The sequence below is a fragment of the Pan paniscus genome, chromosome 13, assembly GCF_029289425.2.
Source record: "Pan paniscus chromosome 13, NHGRI_mPanPan1-v2.0_pri, whole genome shotgun sequence".
Classification (NCBI taxonomy): Eukaryota; Metazoa; Chordata; class Mammalia; order Primates; family Hominidae; genus Pan; species Pan paniscus.
The window spans coordinates 75,401,038-75,427,838 of record NC_073262.2 but is presented as its reverse complement, the minus strand read 5'-3'; the positions used below and the strand labels follow the sequence as shown (position 1 = coordinate 75,427,838).

At 40.9% G+C, this 26,801-nt stretch overlaps 1 protein-coding gene across 3 annotated transcripts in view; it reads right to left on the bottom strand.

Annotated features, from left to right (window-relative positions):
• The window catches only part of RAPGEF4 (Rap guanine nucleotide exchange factor 4), a 317,379-nt gene extending 299,632 nt beyond the window's left edge, over positions 1-17,747 (bottom strand). For all 3 annotated transcript variants that reach the window (XM_034954511.3, XM_034954513.3, XM_034954512.3), the window contains exon 1: positions 17,529-17,747. In XM_034954511.3, the coding sequence (XP_034810402.1) occupies positions 17,529-17,593 (65 nt within the window). In that variant the 5' untranslated portion in view covers positions 17,594-17,747. The remainder of the gene's footprint in view (positions 1-17,528) is intronic.
• Positions 17,748-26,801: the final 9,054 nt, after the last annotated feature.

The window sequence follows — 26,801 nt, the reverse complement described above, 5'->3', positions numbered from 1 at the left end:
AATTCAAAAGAAATATACTCAAATATATTCTATTTGTAGAGGTATTCTTATGTGGCAGAATTTGACCACAAAACTCTTTATAGGCAGATAAAAATCAATTGTAGGTAAATTAAAAAAAAAAAAAGAAAATCAAGGTTTTAGTTCAACTAAAATGGAAAGAAGAACAGTTTTATTTTAAATAATTTTCCAGTTTTTAAAAAATCATTCCATTTGGTTGTTTTTATTTTATTATTGTTCACTCTCCCTTCTCATCAATACCTACACTATTTCCCTAAAGGTGATTAATCATATATACATTTTAAAATTATTTCAGTTTTGCAAATCAACAACTTTATGATATTTCATATAACTCAAAACAATACTAGGGCTAAGTAATGTCCATTTTTTATTCCTGTAAGTTCCTCCGAGAAGCAGTTTCATTGCTCATTTCTCCTGTGGATATTTAGGATTAGAACTTCCAGTCACAGAGACAAAAATATATTAATCATCTGAACACCAAGGGCTCTTTAAAATTAGAATTGCTTTGACATCCATGACCTGTTAAATGTTGAATTCTAAAATGAACCTCTAAAGTTGTTAAGATAAATATCCAGTGAAGTGCTGAAAAGGTAAGAAGCAAAGCAACAGAGATAATGTAAAATTCAATTGAGGAACAGATAAGGTTCATTCACAAGCTGATAATGTACAGCTACAGCGCAAGGAGATAAAAGAGCACAATAAAATTATATTCTGTTCACATTCAACCAGTTGGACATCCAGATTTGGCTATGCCTTATAGATGAAGCTGCCTGATTATGGTTCTCTTGGTATGTTCTATAGCTGCACACTTTGTATCAATAGAAGGCATTTATTTATGATCTGATGATTTACATAATTAAACAAGGACGCCTAATCTAGGTTTTTAAATTATTTTTGGTAAATAGAATGTAAAACCTGGACACTAACTAGATAGTTCTAACTCTACAACCTAGACTTTCAAATACCATCAGGGAATATTTATAAGTCTAATGTACATATGGTGCCCTAACATCACAACAGAGACTTACTATTCTCAAGTTACCTTCAGTTTTTGACATGAAAAACTTTTAAAACATACTGCTATATCACTGAATTCATCTATGAATAAAATATGATAAAAATTCAATACAAAAGCACTATCAAGAGGCAGATGGTGGAATAACAGCAAAGAAATCCTTCAGATGAGAAATTGTTGGAATTTCTAGGTATCCAGGACCACTTTCCTGCTCTAGCACATTTGCCTTCGAGGCCTGGCTAAGACACTGATCCAACAGAGGTACCAGACAAATTCATCACTAGTGAAACTAAACTGGTTAAATATGAAAACCAAAATTCCATGGGTAGGATGGGAATGAGGACACCACCATGCTGTAATCATCAGCATCCATGATCAAAAGCACGCAAACAGTATCTTTACAACTCCATTTAAATGATAGTACCTTTCCTGGTCTGAATGGTACTTATCAGTTCTCTAGGTGTAGCTTTCTTTTTCCTGAATATTATTATCAGAAAAAACTAAAGTGAAACATATTTTTCACATCTTTAAGTCATAATAACATTTAAAGGATAAACCAAAATTCCAAAAGGACTTCATCTATCCCTTTCATTGTTTTGTGAAGCTACTTGTCTATTACTTCAACAAAAGCAGTTAGTAGTCTATGGGTACTTTCCCAAAAAAAGGCCTTGTTACCAAACAAAAGGACAGTGCTGCATTGATTCAGCCTGTGTTTGCACCACAGGCACTAACCAGCCTGACCTCTGTTCTCTAAAATACCTCATCCACCTATTTAGTAAAGTCTGGATTACACTGATCTAAATTCAAACTAGGTGACCTCTCAGTTCATTCAAGGTCTTTGGTCAAATATCACTTCTACAGAAAGACCTCTCTGACCACCCTCTCTAAAATAACACTACCCCTCAGTCTCTTCCCCTCTTCTCTCCTTGATTTTCCTTCACTGCTCTTATCACTGCCTGACACAGTAGTACAGTTTTGTCTGTATTTGTTTACCGTCTGTTCCTCTACCTCCATATTCTCTTACCTTTGGCTTCATAGCATTTATTACCATCTAACTTCTCCTATTCTATCACCACTGTATTCCCTACCAGCTAGAATAGCATCTAGCACATACTAGGTACCCCATAAATCGTTTTTTGAAGACTGACTGAATGAATGAATGTCTTCCCACCTAGTATTTCAATTCGTGAAGTCAGGGCCTTTGACAGTTTTTCTCACTAACGTATACCCACCAAGAGTGACTGGCACATGGTAAGCAGATAGTAAAATCTCTAAATGAATGAGTGAATGACAGTAGGAAAGTAAATTACTACAATCAGATCCTTTTCCTACAACACATTTGGGTGGGGGAAGATGGAAGACAGTATGAGGCAGGTGGAAGAGTGATAAAAGGAATGGCAAGGGGCACTGAATATGGAACTTTTCTATATTCCAAGTTTCTTTAAAGAGTCGATAAAGAAAACATGTAAAATTCAAGAACCCAGCTTTTGCTGTAACATGTCCAATAAATAACTAATGACTGCACAGTAAAACAATCAATACAATAAAAAATTCAACCTATAAAATGGGAGAAAATATTTGCAAATGATATATCTGATAAAGGGTTAATATTCAAAATACATAAGGAACCTATATAATTTGATACCAAAAAAACAAGTAATCTGACTTTTTTAACGGGCAAAACACCTGAATAGACATTTTTCCAAAGAAGACAAACAAATGGTGAACAGGTGTATGAAAAGGTGCTCAACATTACTAATCATCAGAGAAATGCAAATCAAAACTACAGTGAAAAACAACGTCACACCTGTTAGAATGGCTATTACCAGAAAGACATAAAATAACAAGTGTCATTGAGGACATGGAGAAAAGGGAACCTCTGTGCACTGTTGGTGGGAATGTGATATGGTTTGGCTGTGTCCTCACCCAAATCTCATCTTGAATTGTAGCTCCCATAATCCCTGTGTTGCGGGAGGGGACCTGGCAGGAGATAATTGAATCATGGGAGCAGTTTCCCCCATAATGTTCTTGTGGTAGTGGATAAGTCTCACAACATCTGATGGTTTTATAAAGGGAAAAAAACGCTTCTGCTTGGTTCTAATTCTCTCTCTTGCCTGCCGCCAATGTAAGAGGTGCCTTTCACCTTCTGCCATGATTGTGAGGCCTCCCCAGCCACGTGGAATTGTGAGTCCATTAAACCTTTTTTTCTTTATAAATTAACCAGTCTCGGATATGTCTTTATCAGCAGCATAAACAGAGACTAATACAGTAAATTGGTACCAGGAGAGTGGGGTGCTGCTGAAAAGATACCTGAAAATGTGGAAGTGACTTTGGAACTGGGTAACAGGCAGAAGTTGGAATAGTTTGGAGGGCTCAGAAGAAGACAGGAAAATGTGGGAAAGTTTGGAACTCCCTAGTGACTTGTTGAATGGCTTTGACCAAAATGTTGATAATGATATAAACAATGAACTCCAGGCTGATGTGGTCTCAGAAGGAGACGAGGAACTTGTTGGGAACTGGAGTAAAGGTGACTCTTGCTATATTTTAGCAAAGAAACTGGCAGCATTTTGCCCATGCCCTAGAGATTTGTGGAACTTTGAATTTGAGAGGGATATTTAGGGTATCTAGCAGAAGAAATTTCAAAGTGGCAAAGCACTCAAGAAATGACTTGGGGGGATTAAAAACATTCAGTTTTAAAAGGGAAACAGCATAAAAGTTCAGGAAATTCACAGCCCGATGATGCAATAGAAAAGAAAAGCCCATTTTCTGAGGAGAAATTCATGCTGGCTACAGAAATTTGCATAAGTAATGAGGAGCCAAATGTTAGTCAGCAAGACAATGGAGAAAAATGTCTCCAGGGCACATCAGAGACTTTTGTAGCAGCCTCTCCCATCAATGGCCTGGAGGCCTAGGAGGAAAAAGTGGTTTCGTGGGCTGGGCCCAGGGCACCCCTGCTGTGTGCGGCCTAGGGACTTGGTGCCCTTCGTCCCAGCTGTCCCAGCTGCTCTATCCATGGCTAAAAGGGGCCGAGGTACAGCTTAGGCCAAAGCTTCAGAGGGTGCAAGCCCCCAGCCTTGGCAGCTTCCACATGGTGTTGAGCCTATAGGTGTTCAGAAGTCAAGAACTGAGGTTTGGAAACTTCCTCCTAGATTTTGGAGGATGTATGGAAATGCCTGGATGTCCAGGCAGAAGCTTGCTGCAGGGGCAGGGCCCTCATGGAGAACCCCTGCTAGGGCAATGCAGAAGGGAAATGTGGGATTGAAGCCCCCACTCAGAGTTGCTACTGGGTCACTGCCTAGCAGAGCTGTGAGAAGAGGGCCACTGTCCTCCAAACCCCAGAATGGTAGATCCACCAACAGCTTGCACTATGTGCCTGGAAAAGCCACAGACACTCAACATCAGCCCCTGAAAGCAGCCGGGAAGGAGGCTGTACCCTGCAAAGCCACAGGGGCCAGGCTGCCCAAGACCATGGGGACCCACCTCTTGCATCAGCGTGACCTGGATGTGAGATGTGGAGTCAACGGAGATCATTTTGGAGTCTTAAGATTTGACTCCCCCACTGGATTTTGGACTTGCATGCAGCCTGTGGCTCCTTTGTTTTGGCCAATTTCTCCCATTTGGAATGGCAGTATTTACCCAATACCTGTAACCCCATTGTATCTAGGAAGTAACTAACTTGCTTTTGATTTTACAGCCTCATAGGCAGAAGGGACTTGCCTTGTCTCAGATGAGACTTTGGACTGTGGACTTTTCAGTTAATGCTGAAATGAGTTAACACTGGGGAACAGTTGGGAAGGCATGATTGATTTTGAAATGTGAGGACATGAGATTTGGGAGAGGCTGGGGCAGAATGATATGGTTTGGCTGTGTCCCCACCCAAATCTATCTTGAATTGTAGCTCCCATAATTCCCTTGTGTTGTGGGAGGGGACCGGGTGGGAGATAACTGAATCATGGGGGCAGCTTCCCCAATTCTGTTCTTGTGGTAGTGGATAAGTCTCATGAGATCTGATGGTATTATAAAGGGAAACCCCTTTTGCTTGGTTCTCATTCTCTCCCTTGCCTGCCACTAATGTAAGACATGCCTTTCACCTTCTGCCATGATTATAAGGCCTCCCCAGACACATGGAACTATGAGTCCATTAAACCTCTTTTTCTTCATAAATTACCCCATCTCAGGTATGTCTTTCTCAGCAGCATGAAAACAGACTAATACAGAATGTAAATTAGTATGTTATTGAAAACTTATGGAGGTTCCTCAAAATTAAGATTAGAAATACTTTACGATGCAGCAAGCCCATGTCTGGGTACATATTCAAAGGAAATGAAATGAGTATCTTGAAGAGATATCTGCATTTCTCTGTTTATTGCAGCATTATTCACAATAACCAAGAAAGAAAACAACCTAAATGTCTGTTGACAGATTAATGGAAAAAGAAAATGTGGTGTATATATACACAATGAATATTATTATATTATTCAGTCTTAAAAATAAAGGAAACCTTGGTATTTGTGACAACATGGATGAACCTAAAGGACAGTATGCTAAGTGAAACAAGCCAGGCACAGAAAGACAAATACTGCATGATCTTACTTACATATAGAATCTAAAATATTCAAACTCCTAGAAGCAGAGAGTAGAAGATGGTTGCCGGGAACTGAAGGGAAGAGGAAATGGGGAGATATTGGTCAAGGGGTACAAAGTTTCAGTTATGGGAGATAAATAAATTCTGGGCTGGACACAGTGGCTCCTGCCTGTAATCCCAGCACTTTGGCAGGCCAAGGTAGGAGGACTGCTTAAGCCCAGGGGTTTGAGCAGCCTGGGCAATACAGCAAGACCATGTCTCTACTAAAAATAAAAAATCTTCCAGGCATGGTGGTAGGTGCCTATAGTCCCAGCTACTTGGGAAGCCAAGGCAGAGGGATCGCTTGAGCCAGGAATTCAAAGCTACACTTAGCTATGATTGTGCCACTGCACTCTAGCCTGGGTGACAGAGTGAGATCCTATCTCAAAAAATAAAATTAAAATTAAAATTAAAAGATGAATACGTTCAGGAGATCTAATATACAACAATGTGAACACAGTTAACAATACTGTATTTCAAACTGCAATTTGCTAAGAGAGTAGATCTTAAGTGTTCTCACCACACACACATACCAGGTAACTATATGAGGTGATGAATATGTTAATTAGCTTGATTGTGGCAATTATTTCACAATGTATACATACACCAAAGCAACAAGTCATACATCTTAAAGTTATACGATTTTTACTTGTCAATTGTGCCTCAGTGAAGATGAAAAATTAATGACTAGAAGAATAAGGCTGTTCTGACGCTGCCCCAAACACAAGGGAAAACATTAATGCCTTCATCTAGGGTATAAACAGAATTGAAATTTCACATAATACCAAGAATCAAGTTACTAAGTTGTGAGTAATATCTGCTTCTCATCAAAGATATTTTCTATTTGTTTTCAACATCTCAACTATTAAGTCTTTTCTAAGGGCCTATAAAAATTATTTCTCCATTTAATTAAGGGGGGGTTTCTTGAACTTTTCACCAATTTATAAGTAATATTTCTGGCCAGGCACAGTGGCTCAAGCCTGTAATGCCAGCAGTTTGGGAGGCCGAGGTGGGCAGATCACCTGAGGTCAGGAGTTCAAGATCAGCCTGGCCAACATGGTGAAACCCTGTCTCTACTAAAAATAAAAAATTAGCCAGGCATGGTGGCAGACATCTGTAATCCCAGCTACTAGGGAGGCTGGGGCAGGAGAATCGCTTGAACCCGGGAGGCAGAGTTTGCAGTGAGCTGAGATCGTGCCACTGCACTCCAGCCTGGGCGACAGAGTAAGACTCTGTCTCAAAAAAAAAAAAAAAAAGAAAAAAGTAATATTTCTATACAGCAAGTCATCCATTTTGATATGCTTACATTGTACAATCAATTTTATTCAATAAAAGTGTTTTTAGAAAATTATTTCACTCACGGATAAGCATTTTAAGATTACTCCAATGCAATTAACATATGTCCCTTGGTTTCCACAGTTGCAATTAGAGGGGCTATGTTCTGTAGCATTACCTGTGGGCTCTTGACCACCATTTGTCTATTTGTTAGAGTGGCACCAATATTCCTCTTTGAGAATACACCCGTGCCCCCACATCCTCACAGAGAAGAGACGGAACACCATTAAGGCACACATTCTTGTTTGGCTACCAAATTATACATGAAATGAAATAAAGCAATGGAATATAAAGGTCAAATGATAGCCAAACGAGAATGTAATTTTCCCCCAGTTTGGCTGACACCAAAGTCTTATTACTCTTCATTCAGCCAACAACACAGAATAGAATGATTCCAGGTATCTATTGGAAAATATTACTTCAAAGTCATTGCAACTCAATCATAATCATTATTAACAGCTCAAATGTGAAAAAACAATATTTATAGTGGATTTCCAGTAAGAAACACAATCCATCTATTTCTAAAATATACTAAAATCTTTCCTTGGATTAAATCAGATCACCTGAAAACTGTATATTATATTGGCCCCCTCGCAGAATTACCCTTTCTTAATGTTTCTTTAGAATTATGCTGTATTTAAAGAGCCTGTGAAACTCACTGCTGAATCACTGTTGGAATGTTGTTGAGGATATTGTTCACCACATTGCAAAGTATACTCTTGAGGCTGAGGGAGTCAAGAGGTCCCAGTATCAGCTTGATTAATTGTTCTTCTCCAGCAGAAATAGTTTAAGTTTACAAATACTGAATAAAAAAAACCTGTGCTTCCTTCTTTGTGTTGAAAATGAGAAATTGAAGCTAAAATGCTTGTATTAGTAAAGAAGAAAGGTTAAAATTAAGCAACGAAGTTTCCACTTTAAGAAGCCAGAAAAAGAAGAATAAGTTAAACCCAAAGTAAGGAGAAAAAAGGAAAAAAAAATGAGCAAAAATCAATAAATTTCTCAAAGAACACAGTAAATCAACTAAAAGTTGTTTCTTTTAAAATATTAACAAAATTGGGAAGCTCCTAGTAAGAATGAATTTTTAAAAAAAGACACAAATTACCAATATGGGATACAAAGGACAGAACAACACTACATATCCTAATGGCATTAAAAGGATTATAAGGAATACTATGAACAACTCTATGTCAATAAATTTGATAACTTAGATGAAATGGACAAACTCCTTGAAATAACTATAAAAACTGACATGAAAAGAAAATCTGAATAGTCCTCTATTACAGTTTGAATTTGTCATTAAAAAGCTTTTCACATAGAAAACTCCTGGCCCAGATGATATCTATAAGACATTTGTAAAATAAATAGCATTGATCTTATATAAGTTCATTTAAAAATAGAGGGAAAAAAACAGGAAAAAAGGAAATGTTTCTTAATTCACTTGATGAAGCCAGAATAATCCTGATACTAAAATAAGAAAAGAAAGTTATAGGCTAATATCCCTCATGAATTGACATGAAAGTAGCATTAACGAAATATTAGTAAGTTGAATAAAGTAATATATAAAAAGTATAATGCATGTTGACAAAGTAGTATCTATTCTAGGAAGGCAAGGTTGGCTTAACATTTGAAATTCAGTCAATGTAAATTCACTATAGTTACAGAATAAAACAGAAAAATAATATAATCATCTCAATAATTTCAGAAAAGGGAATTTGCTAAAAAAAAAAAAAAAACAACAACTACATGAAAGACAACTAATGTGGCAAAATAGCAAACTATTTTTTATAAGATCATAACCAAAACAAGAGCATCCATTCTCACCCCTTCTATTCAATTTTGTCCTGGCATTCCTGGAAAATGCAATAAGGCAAGAAAAATAAATAATAGAAGACATAAAAATCAGAGAGAATAAGTAAAACTACCAGTATTCACATTCAAGATTGTCTACAGGGAAAATCCCAATAAATCTATAAAGTAACTACTGAACCAAATAACTTGCCCAAAATTACACCATCAATAAAATTAAAACTGGGGTTTGAGCCTATACAGTCTGACTCCTAAATTTTTAACCTCTACACTACATTTTCTCTCTAGAGATGACCACGCAACGTTTGCATTAGCTCACACACCTCAACACAGCCATTACTGTAGGCACTGGGAATCTCATTTGAAGATGTGAAAACAGAGATTCAAAAAGATTAATAACTTGGCCAAGATCACATAGCTAGAGGGTAGAGGTGACAGAATTTGAATCCAGGTCTGGCTGATCCTAAGACAAAGCTGATTTGACTATATCATGTTTTCCAGACTGGAAACAGAAAACGGGGAGATCCAGATGCTAAGGCCCTGAAAGAAAAGTGGAATAAAAGTCAAGACAATTAGTGACTGGTTAGATGTGGAAAAGAACATAGGAAAGGGAAAATGCAGATAACTTCAAAGTTCTGAGAATGAGGAAGTCATGATATCATAAATAAAATAGTAAAGCAAGAAGGAGAAACTAATGGGGAGCAGGGCTAAAAAAGATGAGGTCAACTTTAGACAAGTATCAATCTGTTAGGTTAGAGATCATTTTGATGGCGAATGATAGAACACCAAACAAAGAATGCTTTAGAGAAATAGGGCTTTTTTCTTCACAAAACAAAAATCTGAAGGTGGGTAACTACTGATCTGGGTTCAGCAGGTGGACAAAGTCAGAACTGGGGGCTCTGTGTTTCTCTGGGCACTTGCTCCTGGGATTACAAGATGGCTGCCACAGGCCCAGGCCTCGGGTAGTAACTCCAGGCAGGAAGAAGAGAGGAAGGGGAAATCAAATACACGGGTAAAGCAAGAGCTTCCCTGGAAGCCTCCTGTAGACTTCTGCTATGTCTCATTGGCCAGACAGTGTCACATGGACACCTCACCTGAAGGAAGATTGGGAAAATAAGTATGTTGTTTTTCCAGCCTCTATAGCAGAGGTAGGTGAAGGAAAACAATGTCTGCCCCACAAAATATTAATGGGATATTCATGTGGGAATATCCAACAGACAAAAATACATCTGGTCTAGAAGATAAGCCACAGATACAGAGTTTAAGGAATCTGCGCAGTTACAGCAAAGGAAACAGATAGGTGCGCCAAGAAAGAGCTGGCATGGAGAGAAAAGAGAGTAGTGGCAGCACTTTGTTTTTCTTCTGGGGCAGGGGAAGCAAGCGGGTGCACAGGGATGCAGCTGAGTCAACACGCCAGGATTGTCCGCCTCCGCTCGTCAGCCAGATTGTTTTCTGTCAGATGTTCAGCTGGATCTCTCGCTGTCTCCCTCCCCACCCAGTTCTTTCCATCCTCTTTCTCTTTCCTCAGTCTCTCAGTACTCCTAGGGCAATCTCTCCCTCATCTGTGACGTGAAAGTACTGGAGGAAAAACCCACTCTCATTGACCACTGTTGAGGATGCACAAACGTGATTTTATTCTGACTGAAGAAAAACTAGCTGCATGGGGTGTGAGGAGGTGGTACAGGACAATAAGCAGCTACGATGAGAGGGCCATAAAATCTTCTAAGCTCATGGGAAATTCCAACAAAAGGTATCTGCCAGTCCCACCTCACAGGAGGGGCCAGAAATCCATTTGAGAGAACTCCAACTAAGACAAAGAGGCTGGATTTGCTTTGCTAAGCACCACTTTTCCTCTGAAGACTCTTTCCAGCTCCCAGGCTGCATGCAGGAGACCAGGCAGCAGGGTCAAGGGTGTGGACTGAGCACACCAATCCTACATGTATCCCCAGTCTGAGGGAGTGCAGGTCTGGCTAAACTTTCCTTTCCTAATAGATTAAAGCAAGTAAAATCAGCATGACAGAATTTAACCCTAATTACATATGAGGTTGTATTGTTCTCAAATTACTCCAAATATATATGTCATGTGCTCCCATGTATTTGAGGCCACAGTGAAATGTCTCCCAATAAATTGCAAATAGATAATTCCCAAGCATTAAACTTTAAAAACAATATATTGCTAACATTATGAAAAGAGATCACTTGACATTATATACCTCATTATGGAAATATATAACACTTCTGTGATGCATTCTTACCAAAAAGTCAAACTCTAGACCCAAATACCAATTTACAGGAAATACAGGGGACAAAGGAACATGTTTTAAAAAACTGCATGGAGGTACAATGAAAATTCAGACTGAAAAAAACAACAACAACCCAGTTTCTTCAAGAAATGTATTACAAGGAAGAAAAAGAGAGAAAGAGAGAACCCAGACCTATAGACATATCAACTAAATGCAACTTATTTGGCTCTTGATACAAACACACTGCAAAAAAGAAAGTTATGAGGTAAATGGGGACATTTGAACACTGACTGAATAATTGATTATATTAGAGAACTAATGTCAAGTTGTTTAATGTGTGTGGTATTGTTTTCTTTATAAAAAGTCACTACCTTTTAGAGACATATACTAAAATATTTACAGATGAAATACGTGGGATTTGCTTGAAAATAATCCTGGGGGGAGTGGGGAGTGCGTGAGGGTATAAACAAAACAAGGTTGGCTGTAAGTTGATGATGTTGGAGCCGGGGAAGGGGTGGCACAGAAGATCATACTGGCTGGGCACAGTGGCTTAAGCCTATAGTCCCAGCACTTTGGGAGGCCAAGGTGGGAAGATCACTTCAGCCCAGCAGTTTGAGACCAGCCTGGGCAACATAGGGAGACTCCATCTCTATAAAAAATTTTTAAAATTAGCCAGGCATGGAGATACACATCTGTGGTCCCAGCTACTCAGGAAGCTGAGGCAGGAGGATCGTTTGAACCCAGGAGGTCAAGGATGCAGTGAGTTGTGATCAAACCACTGCCTTCCAGCCTGGGTGACAGAGTGACCCTGTCTAAAAACACACACACACACAAACAAAAAGAATTAAGAATCATACTGCTATTTCTTCTTTTTGTATATTTTGATTTTTTCCACAATAAAAAGATGTTAGTTTTTTTTTCAAAGGTGGGTGAGGATTTAAGGAGGAAGAATAGATTAGATTAGAGCTATGCAGTGTCATTTTAAAAAAAGTATTCACATTAGCCAAAAAACATAGAAGAAGCAACAAAGGCAGATGTGGATGGTGTCACCCACGCCCTTCCCCAGCAAAGGGCCCAGTGCCAGGGCCTTTTGGGTTACAGAGGCCATCATCCCTGAGGAGAAGGATGCCTGTGGCCATCTTGCCCTGGGCCCATTAGCACCTTCTCTAGTCAGGGCACTGCACTGAAGCTGAAGATAAAATGATGAATAAAATATAGGGACTAAAGTCAAGTGATGTGAAAAGAGAAGTAAGCAGGCCATTACAATGGAATCGGACTTGTGCTATGTTATTACAGAGTGGGACCAAAGTGTGCTGTGAGAGCACAGGTAATGGTGATCTGACTGGAAAAGGTGGCAGCCACGCTGTCCTGGACGATTCCCAGGACTGCCTTCTCATTATCATCCAATTCCCAGGCTCTGTTGCTCTAGGAAGAGGATGTACTCCTGTACAGGCCAGAAGACGTAAGCATCCTGACCTCCTGGCAGCTTGGCTTCTCATTGTAAATGCAGAAAACGGACTTCTGAGAATAATTGGATTTCCCATATGGCTTACTTAGAGGAAGAATACATTAGCCAAAGGACGTGAGTGTCCACTTCTCTGATGTGACAGATCTTATTGTCAAATTAATAAACTGTCTTTCTGGCTTTTAGAGTCTCTGAGAGTCTGGTACCTGTGTATCTGTCGCTGAAAGATACATTAATTTTTGATGTGCTAACAAGTCAGTATTCTGAGATTGCAAGACCAGCCTGAGCCCTGGAGGATGTACCGGGGTAATGTCATCCCTTGGGACATGGCTAGTAGATACTAGCCTCCTCCAGGGACCCCTTTCTGCTCTGTGTGCCTCTTTGATCCTCTGCATTTCTCAAGGGTGGACCCATGTCTGATGCTTCTTTGATATCTGAGTTATCTTCTCTCACCATGTGTGCTACAAAGCATTTTGGTTCTTAACAAATTTGTTTCTTGATTTCTTTCACTCGAATTCAACCTAATCAAAATAGCTAAAATAACATCTATTTGGGGGCAAGTCAGATGGAAACTGTCCATGGAGTATTTTTAAACTGAAACACGAATACTTAAAAAAAATTTATCTGCTGCCTTTGAAAGATCACAACCTTTTGAATAACCACGTTAACTTCATCATCTGCTTTGGCTGTGACAGCCAGTGTTCCTCAAATAAGCCAATCAACTGAGAACCTTTCTCCAACCTATACTTCTAATTAAAGAACAAGAAACCAAACACTGTGAACTCCTTTCCAAATGGAAACGATTTCTTTCATCTCCAGTGGTTTCACTGTCAATCACTTAGATAGGTTCTTTCATCTATAACAAAAGATGGCAAACTTTTTCTGTAAAGGTCCACATAGTAAATATTTCAAGCTCTGTGGGCCCACAGTCTCCATTGCAGCTACTCAACTCTGCCACTGCAGCGGGAAAGCAGCTGTAGACAATATGTAACCAAATGAGCATGGCTATGTTCCAATAAAACTTTGTTTATAGACACTGAAATTTGAATTTCATCTAAATTTCATGGGTCACAAAATACTACTCTTCTTTTGATTTATTTCCAACCATTCAGGAATGTGAAAACCATTCTTAGCCCACAAGACATACGGGCAAGCCGTCAGATCTGGCCCACAGGCCATAGTTTGTCAATGCCTGTCCCATCATGATGAATGCCAGCAATGAGTCGCTATACTACATGAATGTGTATGGTCCCTGTCCCTTCATAATACTCCTTTACCAACCCTGAGAACTAGGACTTATAAGTGGATCTGAAGTTCACAGTTGGCAAATTTAAAATCTTACGGGAAAAATATTTTCATTAAAATTAAACAATGGGCCGGGTGTGGTGGCTCACACCTGTATTCCCAGCACTTTGGGAGGCCAAGGCGAGCGGATCAGCTGAGGTCAGGAGTTCAAGACCAGCCTTGCCAACACGGTGAAACCCTGTCTCTATAAAAATACAAAAATTAGGCAGGCATGGTGGTGTGTGCCTGTAATCCCAGCTACTCGGGAGGCTGAGACACGAGAATTACTTGAAAGCAGGAGGGGGAGGTTGCAGTGAGTCAAGATCGCACCGTTGCACTCCAGCCTGGGTGACAGAGTGAGACTCCATCTCAAAAAAACAAAAACAAAAACAAAAACAAAAACAAAAAAACTTAAACAATGGTCAGCACACTTAAAAAAAAAAAGAAAGGACATTTTACCTATCTTAAGTCCCAAATAGTGGGAACTATGTAATTTGTTCCTAGTTGCCATCCCCTCAGAAAAAAATGGTAAGATCCCTGAGATAGTGGTGAGCTTGTTTTACTCTAACAATACATCTGCTGAGATTTTTTTCAATGTTGGTTTATCCATCCAAATGTTCAATGTCCTGTCTTTCTGGTTTTAAGATTAGTATTTGTAGACCCTCATCTCCTCAGTCCCACCATAGTCCAAGATGGTGGATGACTGATACATAAAAAGCTATAGATTTTGTTTCTTTAATCTAATCTACACATCTACAACACTTGCAACACCCTTCCCCACTTGCAAGTATTGTCCTGTCTATGATAGCTTTCTAGGCATTCCTAACAAACACTTTAAGGCTCTATTTTCCTTGTGTTTTGTTTCACTTCAAATTTCATTGCATACTTCTTTACTACTGCAGACTTTCTCTTTTAACTCTCTTTTTATTTTCAGTCCCAGGGTTTCTCTTTTTTTCACCATCCACAACAGTTGTCACTTGAATGAGGCATATATTTGAACTATGTTTCCCAGTTACGTCCTTTTCCCAGTTGAAAGGTCCCAGCATCATATTCCCAAGTGAACCCACATGGGTTCATTGTACTTTCTCTTTTGTGCAGGGTTGAAAATGTCCATAATAAAAAAGATTTTATAAAAATAGAGCATACATTCCTATACTCTAGATTTGGTCACAAGAGGAATTTGTGGTTGGGAAGAAATTAGCATATTCATATGCCACACCACTCCCTGGCATGCCCTCCCTATTCTGTGCCTGGTAAAATTGTTCTCAGCCTCTGAGTTCTAGGCAGGACACCTATGGAAGCATCTCGATAACTCTCTCATCTGCATTCCCAAAGCACTTTATACATCTCCATTAAAGCACTTACTATTGCATTGTGGTTAGCTGTTTATAGAGCCGTCCCACCACCAATCTCCCCTACCCTCTAAGCCTATAAGCAACTCTCATATTTTGTTGCATCCCCAGTGCCCAGCACAGTGCCTGGAAAAGAAGATCAAGATAGCATTTAAAAGAGGATCAAGATAGCATTTCACAGTGCCTGGAAAAGAGGATCAAGATAGCATTTCTCAGAAACATTGAGGGCAGTGTCTCCACTAAACAGGTGTTTCAGGGGGCTTCCCTAGCCAACTTCCATAAACACTCTCAACCTTTCTCCTTTCCTAAAAAAAATAAATAAATAAACAATCTAAGTAAAAACACAACTTCAAAACAAGTCCCCCCATGGCCTTCATACAATGAGATTGCTGCCCTAAACTGTTCCTCATTGGAATTAATTCTGGCATGAACACTGCAGAACATGCAAAGTTCTTTTAATACCACAAAACAAAAAGCCTACATGGCACTCACAGTTTTCAAACTATTTCACCTTTTTTTTTCTCCTTCCATTTGTCCACTTATCCCTGATAGTCCTATCCTCATTTTTCAGACACTCAAGGAAGTAAAAGTGACATGTCCAATATCAGAACTGGTAACAGCTCTGTGCCTAAAACCCTTAACTTATTGATCTGTCCACTCATCTGACTCTTCTGATGCTAGGCTCAGTATCTGTGAAGGGGTTTTTTTTTTTTTCCCTAGATTTTTTTCCCATTATGAATGGTGGCATTAAATGGGGGCACCATGCTCTAAAAAATCCATTTCAAGCAAAATCATTTAGGCAGATACACATTATGAAAAGAGAGAGTCGAATATGTCCCACTTGTGTTAGTATTGCTCTATGATTTTGCCATAAGTACTTCTTATTGACTAACGGGTTTCCAGTGAATTACCGACTGTTCAAAAAATGCCATGCCATGCATTTCTACACATAGAAATATGTTATCTATTATCTAAAAATTTTGCTCATAAGGAAGCACTACTATTTATAGGTTAAGTGCAAGATCTTGAATCCCATATAATTCCTTTTTCCTGAACTATTAAATTTAGATACTTATCACATTAACAACCTCTATACTTTAAATACTCTTAGTTCTTCTACATAATCCTGTGTGATTTAACTATTACTTTAATTCTCTTACTATTTATTGCATGCAACTCTTCTAATATTAGTACATATCATTTTAGACATAAATAGGGCACTGCCTGCCAAAAAATCTTGCTACTGAGTGGTAATTGAAAGTCAAGATTATTTCTCAGATATATTAAGCTTTTCAAATGAGCTACATTTAGCTTTTCTCAAATTACTTAATATTTTTCAACAAAGGCCTATAATAGAGTATGCAAAGCACGTCACACTTAAGATTTTCAAGTTTGATCTGGTTACGAATCTGTTAATTGAAAATTTTTCAATATGGCAGAGCACAAAATATTTCACACAAATGCAAATAGAGATGTCATGCAGATAGCTGCAAGACGTGCATCATTGCCCTTCTGCATCAAACTCCGAAATTCAGAGGCAGTTCACTCTGCAAGATTTCTTGCTCAGTTCTTAAAAGTTCAGATGCATCACCTTTTAATCAGGGTAATAAGCTATAATTGCAAACATACTGTGTAATGTTTACTGCTAAACCTGCAATCTGGACAAACAGAAAATTATGCTGTCAGAGCCTGGAAACAACTGCAATCCACTGTTAACACACACATCCTCCTTAGAGAGAGCTGTCGTCGGGAGTTACATGCTTTATGGTTTTAATTTTTTTTAGCGTAAAGATCTTTTCCCGAGAAGCAGGTATTAAGACGAAAGCAGCCTCCCAAATGACCTTCTCTAACACAGACCTTGAGCGAGCGACTGCGGGGGCAGAGAGCTGTGAATTTCAGCAAGGGATTCGACAGCTCCACCGGGTCCCTCACACTTTGCTTTCAAGAACAAAAAAAGAATGTTACTCTGCACCTGCCGGTGCCCCCACCCCTCTTTAAAACTTCATACCCCGCAAGGTCTGAATAGCCGGAAAGGGTATGCATCGATTCTTCTGTCCCGTGATGCCAAGAGAAAATAAACCCCCACCCAGGAGCGGAGCCTGGAGTCGCGGCGGGGCAGGGGGTTGGAGAGGTGGGTGCTCTCTCCCCTTACTGCGCTGCATTTGCTCCACCACGTGTAATAATCTCATGCCGCTGGCACCCCACGAGAGGCGGGGATCCTTGTCCTCCTGTCTCCCGGACAAGGACCTCAACCCCTTCCCCCGCTCGGGGACCCCGGCCACCCGCAGCCCGGCCGCGCTGCGCCCAGGTGCGGAGCTGCGGTGGTCTCGGGGCCCAGGCAGCACCGCAGAGCTCGGCCCCCGGCTGCGGCCCCCGGCCGAGCTACCTTTTATCCAGGCAGGCGATCCACTCGGCAGAGGAGGAAGAATGGGCAGCGTGCGCAGCGACCATGTTGAGCGGCGGCGCGCGGTGTCCCTGGCTGCGGCGACCTCCCGCGCTCGCTCTGCCTGCGCCTCCGCCCCCGCCTCGTCCGCCGCGCGGACCCCGCTCCTCCCGGCCGCCTGGCGACCAGCGCGGCTGCGACAGGCCCGCCCTCCCCGCGGGCTCCCGCGGCCTGGGGCGGTGGGGAGAGGGAGGGGACCCGGGGGGCGGGACGCGGGCGCGGGGAGGGCCGAGTCGCCCGCCCGCCCGCCGCTGCACTGCGGCGCCCGTGGGTGGGGATTCTGCCCCGGGGTGGGGACCCCGCGGTCCCGCTGCTGGGGGACACTGGGGGTGGCGACCCCGGTGGCCGGCCACCTGCGACAGGTGGCCGCTGCGTCCCTCGGAGACTGGGGCCCCACCCTCACCCCGGGGCCTCTGAGGCGGGGCGGGAGGGCAGGCGCCGAGGCGGAGTGGGGAGAGGGCTGCCAGTGTCTATATATTTTTCATACAGCAAATGCTACTAAAATGGCTGCTGCCTCTCTGTTTCCTTAGAAACCCATGAGTCTTCCTCAGCAGCTGTCGAAACTTGCCGGCGGTTGCTTTCTCACCTTTGCTGTCTCCCCTTCAGAAAAGGCTGGAGGGGAGGGCGAGGAAGGCTTGGCGTGGGGACGCCCGTCGAGCCTCTCAGTGAGGAATGAGAGGCCAGCTTCTCCTGCGGGGTGAGGAAGGGCTGGGCGCAATGGGGGGCAGTGCGGGCAGGGCTGGGGGGCAGGGAGGGAGGAGGCCGGTGGGCCCGATGTGGTCTGAGGGGGTGACAGGCTGAAGTCACTGGCCTTGAACCCTGGGCCTGTCTGGGCTTCCATCACCTGCATGGTGAAGAAAACACAGTTGAGAATGGGGAGTAGCCGGGCCACAGCAGAACTGAAGTTTTAGGATGCAGGCCGAGACCCCGGACTCGCAGGTGAACTTGTATGGCTGGCCCCCTTGCTGTTCTTCCTCTGGCTGGAGTGTTGAATGGGTGGTGATAACGGCCTGTCTCTTGTAGATGTTCACACAAATGTCATGTCTACAAGTTATTCAGTTACACTCTGCCAAGAACCAAATTACACGCCAATGGTTGTTTAGGAATTTGCGGACAAGTTAAATGTTTTGGACTATTACCAAGCACTGTTTTGATATTTATGGCACTACATTTGGGGCCAGACAATGGGGGAAAGGGACATAGCATTGCTTTCTTCTACTGTTCCCTGCCTCCTCCCCCCACCAAACCTCCTATCCAACGCTGCTCAGGGGAGAGTCAAGGGGACTGGAGAGAAGGAAAGAGCAAGTGCTTTCTGGGATGCTTTGATCCTAATAAAACAATTATTACCATGATATAAAAGCCTCCAAAAATGTGCCATTTCCCTCTGCTGGATAGCCAGGATCTAGTTTCAGACCTGCCACAGTGTTCCCACAGCAACTCCTCCCTCCCTGCTCAGGGCTTTTCCCCCAGTTAACCTTCATTCTGTTAATTTCTATCATGTTTATGGTAATATTTAAAATAATATACTATAGAAAGATTAACCAAAGGTATTTATGTTGTGGCTTTTTTACTATACAGGTATGAAGGAGGAACTGTATCTCCTATATATATTAAGTTTCATTTATAAAGACATCAGAGAGCACCTGAGAATGTTTCAAGGTCACCAAAAGCTTTCTGAAAATGCCTTTCTGCAAAGAAGGTTTCCAGGTAAGGAGCTAGAGGAGAAAGGAGCTGCACATCACCTGTCATCACACAGAGGCTCAGAGTTGCCATAGCTTTGGTTATGATACTAATAATAGTTGCCATTTATTGAACATCCACTGAGTGTTAGACCCTGTGCAGTACTCCTTACATGTGTGATCCCATTTAATCTTCAGAACACTCTATGAGGCAGAGCCAGAAAGACACTACTCCACAAACAGCAATAAATATCCTTGAAAATGTAGTGAAATATTGAAAATGATATGTATCAGTACTTTCAGGGAGAGTGTTAATTGGATTGGAAGGAAGACACTGATGAGCTGCTGGGAGTGAGAGTGAGACCCTCGAGGAGTCCACAGTGCATTTTAAGGAGTGTAGCTCTGATGAACTGCAAGGCCTTTGTTTTGCTGTGTGGGGGCCCTGCCTTTTCTCTAAAGAGAAGTTGAAGACTTATTTAAAGAACATCCTTTCGAAGGAGAACCAACAATCACTAGCTTGTCCAGAGCATGCTCATGTCTTCATCCAGCCCTGGAGGTAGGTACAAGTAACTCCAAGATACTCACTAAGACACTGAACTCAGGAAGGGTCCATAACCCAGCTACAGGAGATGGGGCCCCGGAGTGGAATTTGGGTCTGTCTGATTCCAAACCCTTGCACATCAGTGATGGTGTCCCTGTTTCTGCCAATAGAATGGGAGTATAGGGCATGTCTACAATGACTGTCCAGAGGGTAAGAACAAAATAGTTATAAATCAGTTTTTTAATGTAAAAATAGAGAAATGTGTGAGGAATTAAAAAATAGAGATCCTTAAAACATCAGGAATAGCTTTACTGTCCTATAGATTATCTTGTGATCTGAAAGGGATTTGATTGCTGGTCAAGAACTACAGGAGTAAAGGAAACTCTGTTGATAATTAGTTATTATAGTATTAAGAGGAAGAAAACAGGCTTTTGCTTGGATTGGATGGGAAAGGCAAAGAACCAGAGAATATTTATTCATTTCCCTCTCTTTAAAAGAACATAATATATGTCAGTCCCAAAAGAGCATATGTTGTATGATCCTATTTATGTGAAACTTCCAGAAAAAGCGAATCTATAGAGATGGAAAATAGATTAGGGATTGCCTAAGGCTGGGAGGTGGGAATAAGGGATGACTGCAGATGGGCCTGAGAAATCTTCTAGAAATGATCTAAAATTGAACTGTGGTGATGGATATACAACTCTATAAATTCAATAACAATCATCAAATGGTATAGTTAAAATGAGTGAATTTTACAGTATGCAAATTATCTCAATAAAAATGTTAAGTAAATAAAATATTAATAAACCTATATGGAGAGGAAAAATAATATGATTGATCTTTTGGGGGGAAACAGAGAAAAGTATAGGAGAAAAAGTAAAAATTACCCATAATTCCATAACATAGAGGTAATACTGTTAATATTTTAGTGCATTTAATTCTAAACTTTTCTATTATAAAAAGACACAATCAAGGCCAAGCACAGTGGTTCACATCTGTAGTCCCAACAATTTGGGAGGCCAAGGCAGGAGGATTGCTTGAGGCCTGGAGTTCAAGACCAGCCAGGGCAACATAGTGAGACCCCCCATCTCTACAAAAATTTAAAAAAAATTAAAAATTAGAAGTGATATGATCATACATGTACCCACAAACACATACATATAACTAGCTATGTGTATGTATATGTGTGCATATATGTATGTGTATAGATACATGTATTCAAACAGACTTGAAAGCATTAATAGTTTATAGGCTACTTTTTCTATTGGAATGGAAAAATGCTTTACTTTCCTTAAAAAATCCTTAAACATTTTTTCCTGGCCACCAAATATTCTAGTGTACAGTTATAATTTACTTACACTATCTTTTGAGACTTGTTTTTTCACTTGGAAAAGGTATTATCTGTTTAATCTCCTTCCTATAGTTTAGTGAATTCTTTCTCTACTAGAGAACTAAGATCTCTACTGAAGATCTCCATGAGACAAGGATGAGACAAGACCAATATCTGTTAATGCTATGTAGATCCTCGAATGAGTTGCTAAAATGTCTGATTTCCATTTTGTTCATCTGAGCAGAGGTTCAAAGTTAGGAATTTGAAGGCAGGCAGCCAAGTTCAAATTGCAGCCATATCTTCTGCTAAATGTTTGGCCTTAAATTAACTACTTAGCCTAAGACTCCGTTTCATCATCTGTAGAGTGGAGAAATTAATAGTATTATATATGAATTTGGTATTTGTAAGATATTTAGCATAAGTGCCAAGCACATAGTGAGTGTTCAATAACTCTTAGCTATTATTCTCCATATGGTGCAAATAATACTAGGTGCTCTCTGCATTTCACAGGGACCTGGTGGTGATAAGCTGTCGAGATCACTTATGCTAAAGGGCTTTGACATCTATAAATTGCAAGTTTTGGCTATAAAGGATATGAGGGATGGGTCTCCTGAGAAACCCATAGAAATTCTCCAGGAAATTCTATCATAGATTGGGCATTCACTCATATCCGTATATGGGGGAAAATCTGATTCACCATGTTTTAGGTACCTCATTGGAAGGTAGGTTATAAAAACACATCTATCACTCCTGCTGGTGATATAACCAATTCAATGAAGACGCAGTATTCCTTCGGTGAAATCATAAAAGCAATTTTAATGTTTTATCTCACTGTCCTTTTAAACTTGCTCAGTGAAGGCAATTCTACCCCTGCCACTGGATATAGCTTGTTTGGTCACTTATAGGTAATAGAAAGTACCAGATTCTTTCTATTAGAATGCCCAAACCAATATATCACTACATATTTCAATCTTCATTTCAAAGAAAAGAATTCTGCCCTCCTCCCCAACCTACAGCTGGTCACAGGCAGGTCTCAGCCTTTAGGAGAGAAGACGTGGTCAGCTTCTCCTTTCCTTCCTCATCCCAGACCACCATGAAAGCTGCTGGTTTTGACCCTTCCAGAATCAGAGTAGGGAAGGGAAGAGAGAAAAGAAGGGGCAAGAAAGTTCTTACTTTACTGGGACAGTTGTAAGATGGCATTGTCTTTTCCAAACCTGGCTAATGTCAAACCTGCTCTTTATCTTGTGGGTGCCTTCATTTTTTCTTAGGTGCCCCTGCTGCTGGGCCCCCCACATAAGCAAGTGTCACTGGATTTCCTGAGTCCCCTCCAAATTTCCTCCCTCTGTAGGACTCCCAATTTATCTTCCACCCACACCCCAGCTGTCTTCTTGAGCAGGATTTAAAGGGGCTCCAGGATCGTTCTCTTCTGTGTGTCCCACATTTGGTCCATAGGGACACTCGACACCTATTTTGCTCTAATAAACTCAGAGTGCAGACCAATCCTACCAACAGTGCAGCCTCTTGACTCGCCAAAGAGGCTCACCAATCCCTCTCTCTTGATCTGTAGGTTTCCAGGGCTGGAGTCAGACAACAATCCCCTATGCTCCCAACTTACAGGTTCTCTGAGTGGCCCACATGGAGAGGAAAAAATAGTATGAGAAATATTACTTTTCAAGACTTTCCATGACTAAAACAAGAAAATACTCCTGTTTTAGTCATGGTTCTCCAGAGAAATAGAACCAATGGATTATATATCTGTAACTATGTCTATATCTGTATCTATAAAAGGAGACTTATTATGAGGAATTGGCTCCCACAATTATGGAAGCTGAGAAGTCCTACCATATGCCATCTGCAAGATGGAAACCCAAGAAAGCGGTGTAATTCAGTCTGAATCCAAAAGCCTGAAAACTAAGGAAGCTGCTAAAAATCCCAATCCAAGAGCAGAAGACGAGATGTCCCCATGCTAGCAGTAAGGCAGGAAAAAAGGGGCAAATTTCTCTTTTTGTTCTGTTCAGGCCCCCCAACTAATGGGATGCTGTCTCCTTGAGGAGGGCAATCTACTGAGTCCACTGATTGAAATGCTGATCACATCCAGAAAAACCCTCACAAACACACAAAGAAACAGTGTTTAATCTGGGGACCCATTGGTCCACTCAAGGTGACACATAAAATTAACCATTGCAACTCCTCACAAAATCTTCCTTTAATTTCTCCTTCGTAGGCACTATTTCCCCCTTCAGGTGAGAAGTTTTAGACCCATGAAACTGGTCTTTAGTATTTTGATTGAAAGTTTGCATCTTGGCATCTCACTTTGGAATTTCATAGCTATTCTATTTTGGTGCCTGACGTGAAACTTGCAATTTAACATCTGTGACTTGGGCTAGTGAAAACTGAATCAAGTCAACTTCCTTCCACACCTTCAACATTAATTCCTACTCAACCAAGACAATTGCCTTTTCTACGCAAAGTGATTCGCCTGGGACTTGGGAGGAATACCATACTCATTAGGGAAGTACAGCTCTTACAGTCTCTTGAGCTTTCTAAAAAAGAAATGCGTAATTAAAAATATCTGATCAGGAGAGTCCCAATTTGTGGGTAACAATAAAAAGGTTGTGGTTTGTTTTAAAACTGTGATTTGTCCATTTAGGGGAATATATTTGGATTAAGATCTTAAAGCGATAATAAGGGGAGACAGGAAAGTGGCTAAAATTTTATTTATGATAACACTTTTTTTTAGACTTTACTGCTAAAGCAAAAGTCACAAATGACCCACATTTAGGACCTCAATATTTTCAGTACTAAATTAAGTATTGAGGAAAGAAAAGAACTTTCATCTGAGGATTGTGAGCCCTTACGAATTGTTAGGCCCAGAGAGGCATTAAAATGAGATCACAGTTGTGCCCTATTACCCACTCTGAGCTATGTATTTATCTCCTGCAACTGCTTAGCTATTGTGACAGTAGCTATAAATTAACCTAATAATGCCACACCAGACACTATAACCCACACCCTATAGCTTACCAACGCATAGCCAATCACTAATCAGTGTTAAGTCTGTAAACCAATGAGAATTCCTGACAAACAACTTTGTATCAGCCCACTCACTGTTTTCCTTTCTTACCTTTAAAAGTCTGCCTGTAGGCCCTTTGCAGTGGCTCACTCCTGTAATCCCAGCACTTAGGGAGGCCAAGGCAGGTGGGTCGCTTGAGGCCAGGAGTTCAAGACCAGCCTGGGCAACATGGCGAAACCCCGTGTCTGCAAAAAATACAAAAATCAGCCAGGCATGGTGGCACTCGCCTATAGTCCCAGCTACTTGGCGGGGCTAAGGTGGGAAGATCACTTGAACCTGGGAGGTTGAGGCTGCAGTAAGCTGAGATTGCACCACTGCACTGCAGCCTGGGTGACAAAGTGAGACCCTGTTTAAAAAGGAAAAAAGGAAAAGAAAAAAAAAAGATAAATAAAAGTCCGCCTGTAACTGCTACTAATCAGAGGGTCTATTCAGGGCAGCATGCATCTATGCTCCTGGGCTGCAATCTTCAAACTCCCGGCCCAAATAAACTCCTACTTATATTAACTCTGCCTCAGTTCCTTTCTTTTGGATCGACAGTATTATTACATTTCTTTGTGACTTTTAGAAGCAGAGTTTTTCTTTTGTTTTGGTTTTGTATTTCTATCATTATGGCATGTAAAAGTAAATTAAATTAGAAAGGAATTAGCTATTTAGTTTTAACTGTACTTTAGATATATCCAACTTCAGGGCACTAGAATTAAGGCAAACAACTAAATATAAGTGCAAGAAAAAAAATGGTTTGAACTTGTCTAGTGACTATCTTCCAATCTCCAGCTTTGTAAAAGACTAAGGTAAAGTTCTGTTTTGTACTCCCTGTGCTCTTCAGGTAACTTCATAGGTAAGGGCAGTTATAGTTCCTCGTTTTACAGAAAGGTAAATTATCCAGTCAGGAGGCAAAGTTAAAATGAACTCTCTTAATTTAAAAAACATTCAGAGTTAAAATTTGTGACTTAGTTATTAATGGAAGCAAGTCTTAAGGGAAAAGAAAAATCTTTTGTCCTGGAAGTAATTGCATCTGGTTGAGAAGCATACTGACCTCTGTAAAGAAAATGGTAGTTATTAGTGTTAGTTCCCATAGCATACGAACTCCCTGCCTCCTGGGAGGCAATAGGCTAGGAAAGAGCTTGAACGCTCCACCTCGCCCCCTTCCCAGAAGGGACAATTCCTCACAAAGCCAGAATGGTGAAAGTCAGCAATCCACAAATCACTCAGGTCCAAAGTGGGTTCAGCACTCCACCTATGCCACAGTCGTCCTCACCAAAACGAAGTCTGCACTTTCTCACCAAAACAAAGGGAGAGGGTTACATATGCCACTTTCTCAAGCTCAGTTCGTAAAGTTGCAGTAATGAACTTTGGTACATAATTTGCAGTGAGGAAAATGTCACCATGTCAACAGCTTTAGTCTTAGGCCTATTTTCTAGTGGTGGAGTATATTTACTTTGGTGAAATAACAAGCTGCCATTGCTTTTTATTATTGTACGAAAGACACAGAGTACATTATTCAACTCAGAAAATCTCTACCTGTGTTATACTCATTTTTCACACTAATAGAGAAAATTACCACAAACGAATTTTGAATGAATTATGGTCACCCAGTGTTTGTTACAATTTCCTTTTCATCAGTAATCCAATATGGTCTCCTACATATTTCAAAAAATGGATGACTTTATATAGTGAATTCCACAGAGAAAATAGCACAGGAAAGAGAGAATGTGACTAAAAATCATATTGATTATATTGAACCAAGAGCATGTTGACTTGAAGGAAGTAAAATGGAGAATTGTCATTTAAAGTGAGACACATTAAATCTTGACTGGGCAATAAATAATAAGGAGCTGAGCTCTTTCGCTTAGGTGACACTAATTTTCACCTTAAAAATATGATAGTGCCACAGCTAGTAAAGAAGATATATTTATTGGCATTTTGGGACTAAAAGTACTAGTTTGGTTCCAGAGATAGAAGATAACTCAGGAAGCTTAGAAGAGGTCAACCTGGGAAGACAGGATTCTTTCTCCCCACCCGTGACTCTGCAGGAAGCAATACCCTCCCCTCTGGGCAAGGTCGACCCTCCAAGTCTAGATGAGAAGAGTTCCCTCTGTCTGCTCTTTCCTCTGCCTGATGACCCAGAGGCTTTGCAGCTGTGATCCTGGCAGCCCCTGGCCGCCTCAGGGAGCTGCAGAATTCAAACCCTGGAAATGGAGCTCTGCTTGCAGCTGCACCTGGGGCCTGACCTGCTTAGGACAGGCCTGTCTGGACCTAAGAGAACCCCACTGCCACCCACTCAGCTACTCCCTAACAGACTGCAGAGACCAAGTCTTTTTCATTTCTTTATATCCATTGATTTCTCGAGTCATCGAAACTCAATATTTACTGAGCACCTACAATGTGCCAGGCACTGTGATAGGCACTGAAGAAAGGGCAAAGGACGAGCAGATAAATTTCCTACTTGCAGGGAACACCGTGGTAGTGAGTAAAATGAGACATTGCAAATAAACACATAAATATATAATATGTCAACTGGCAATAATTGATGCGAAGAATGATTAAGCAAAACAAGGAAATGCAGAGACAGGGAAGGAGCATCTATCTGGTA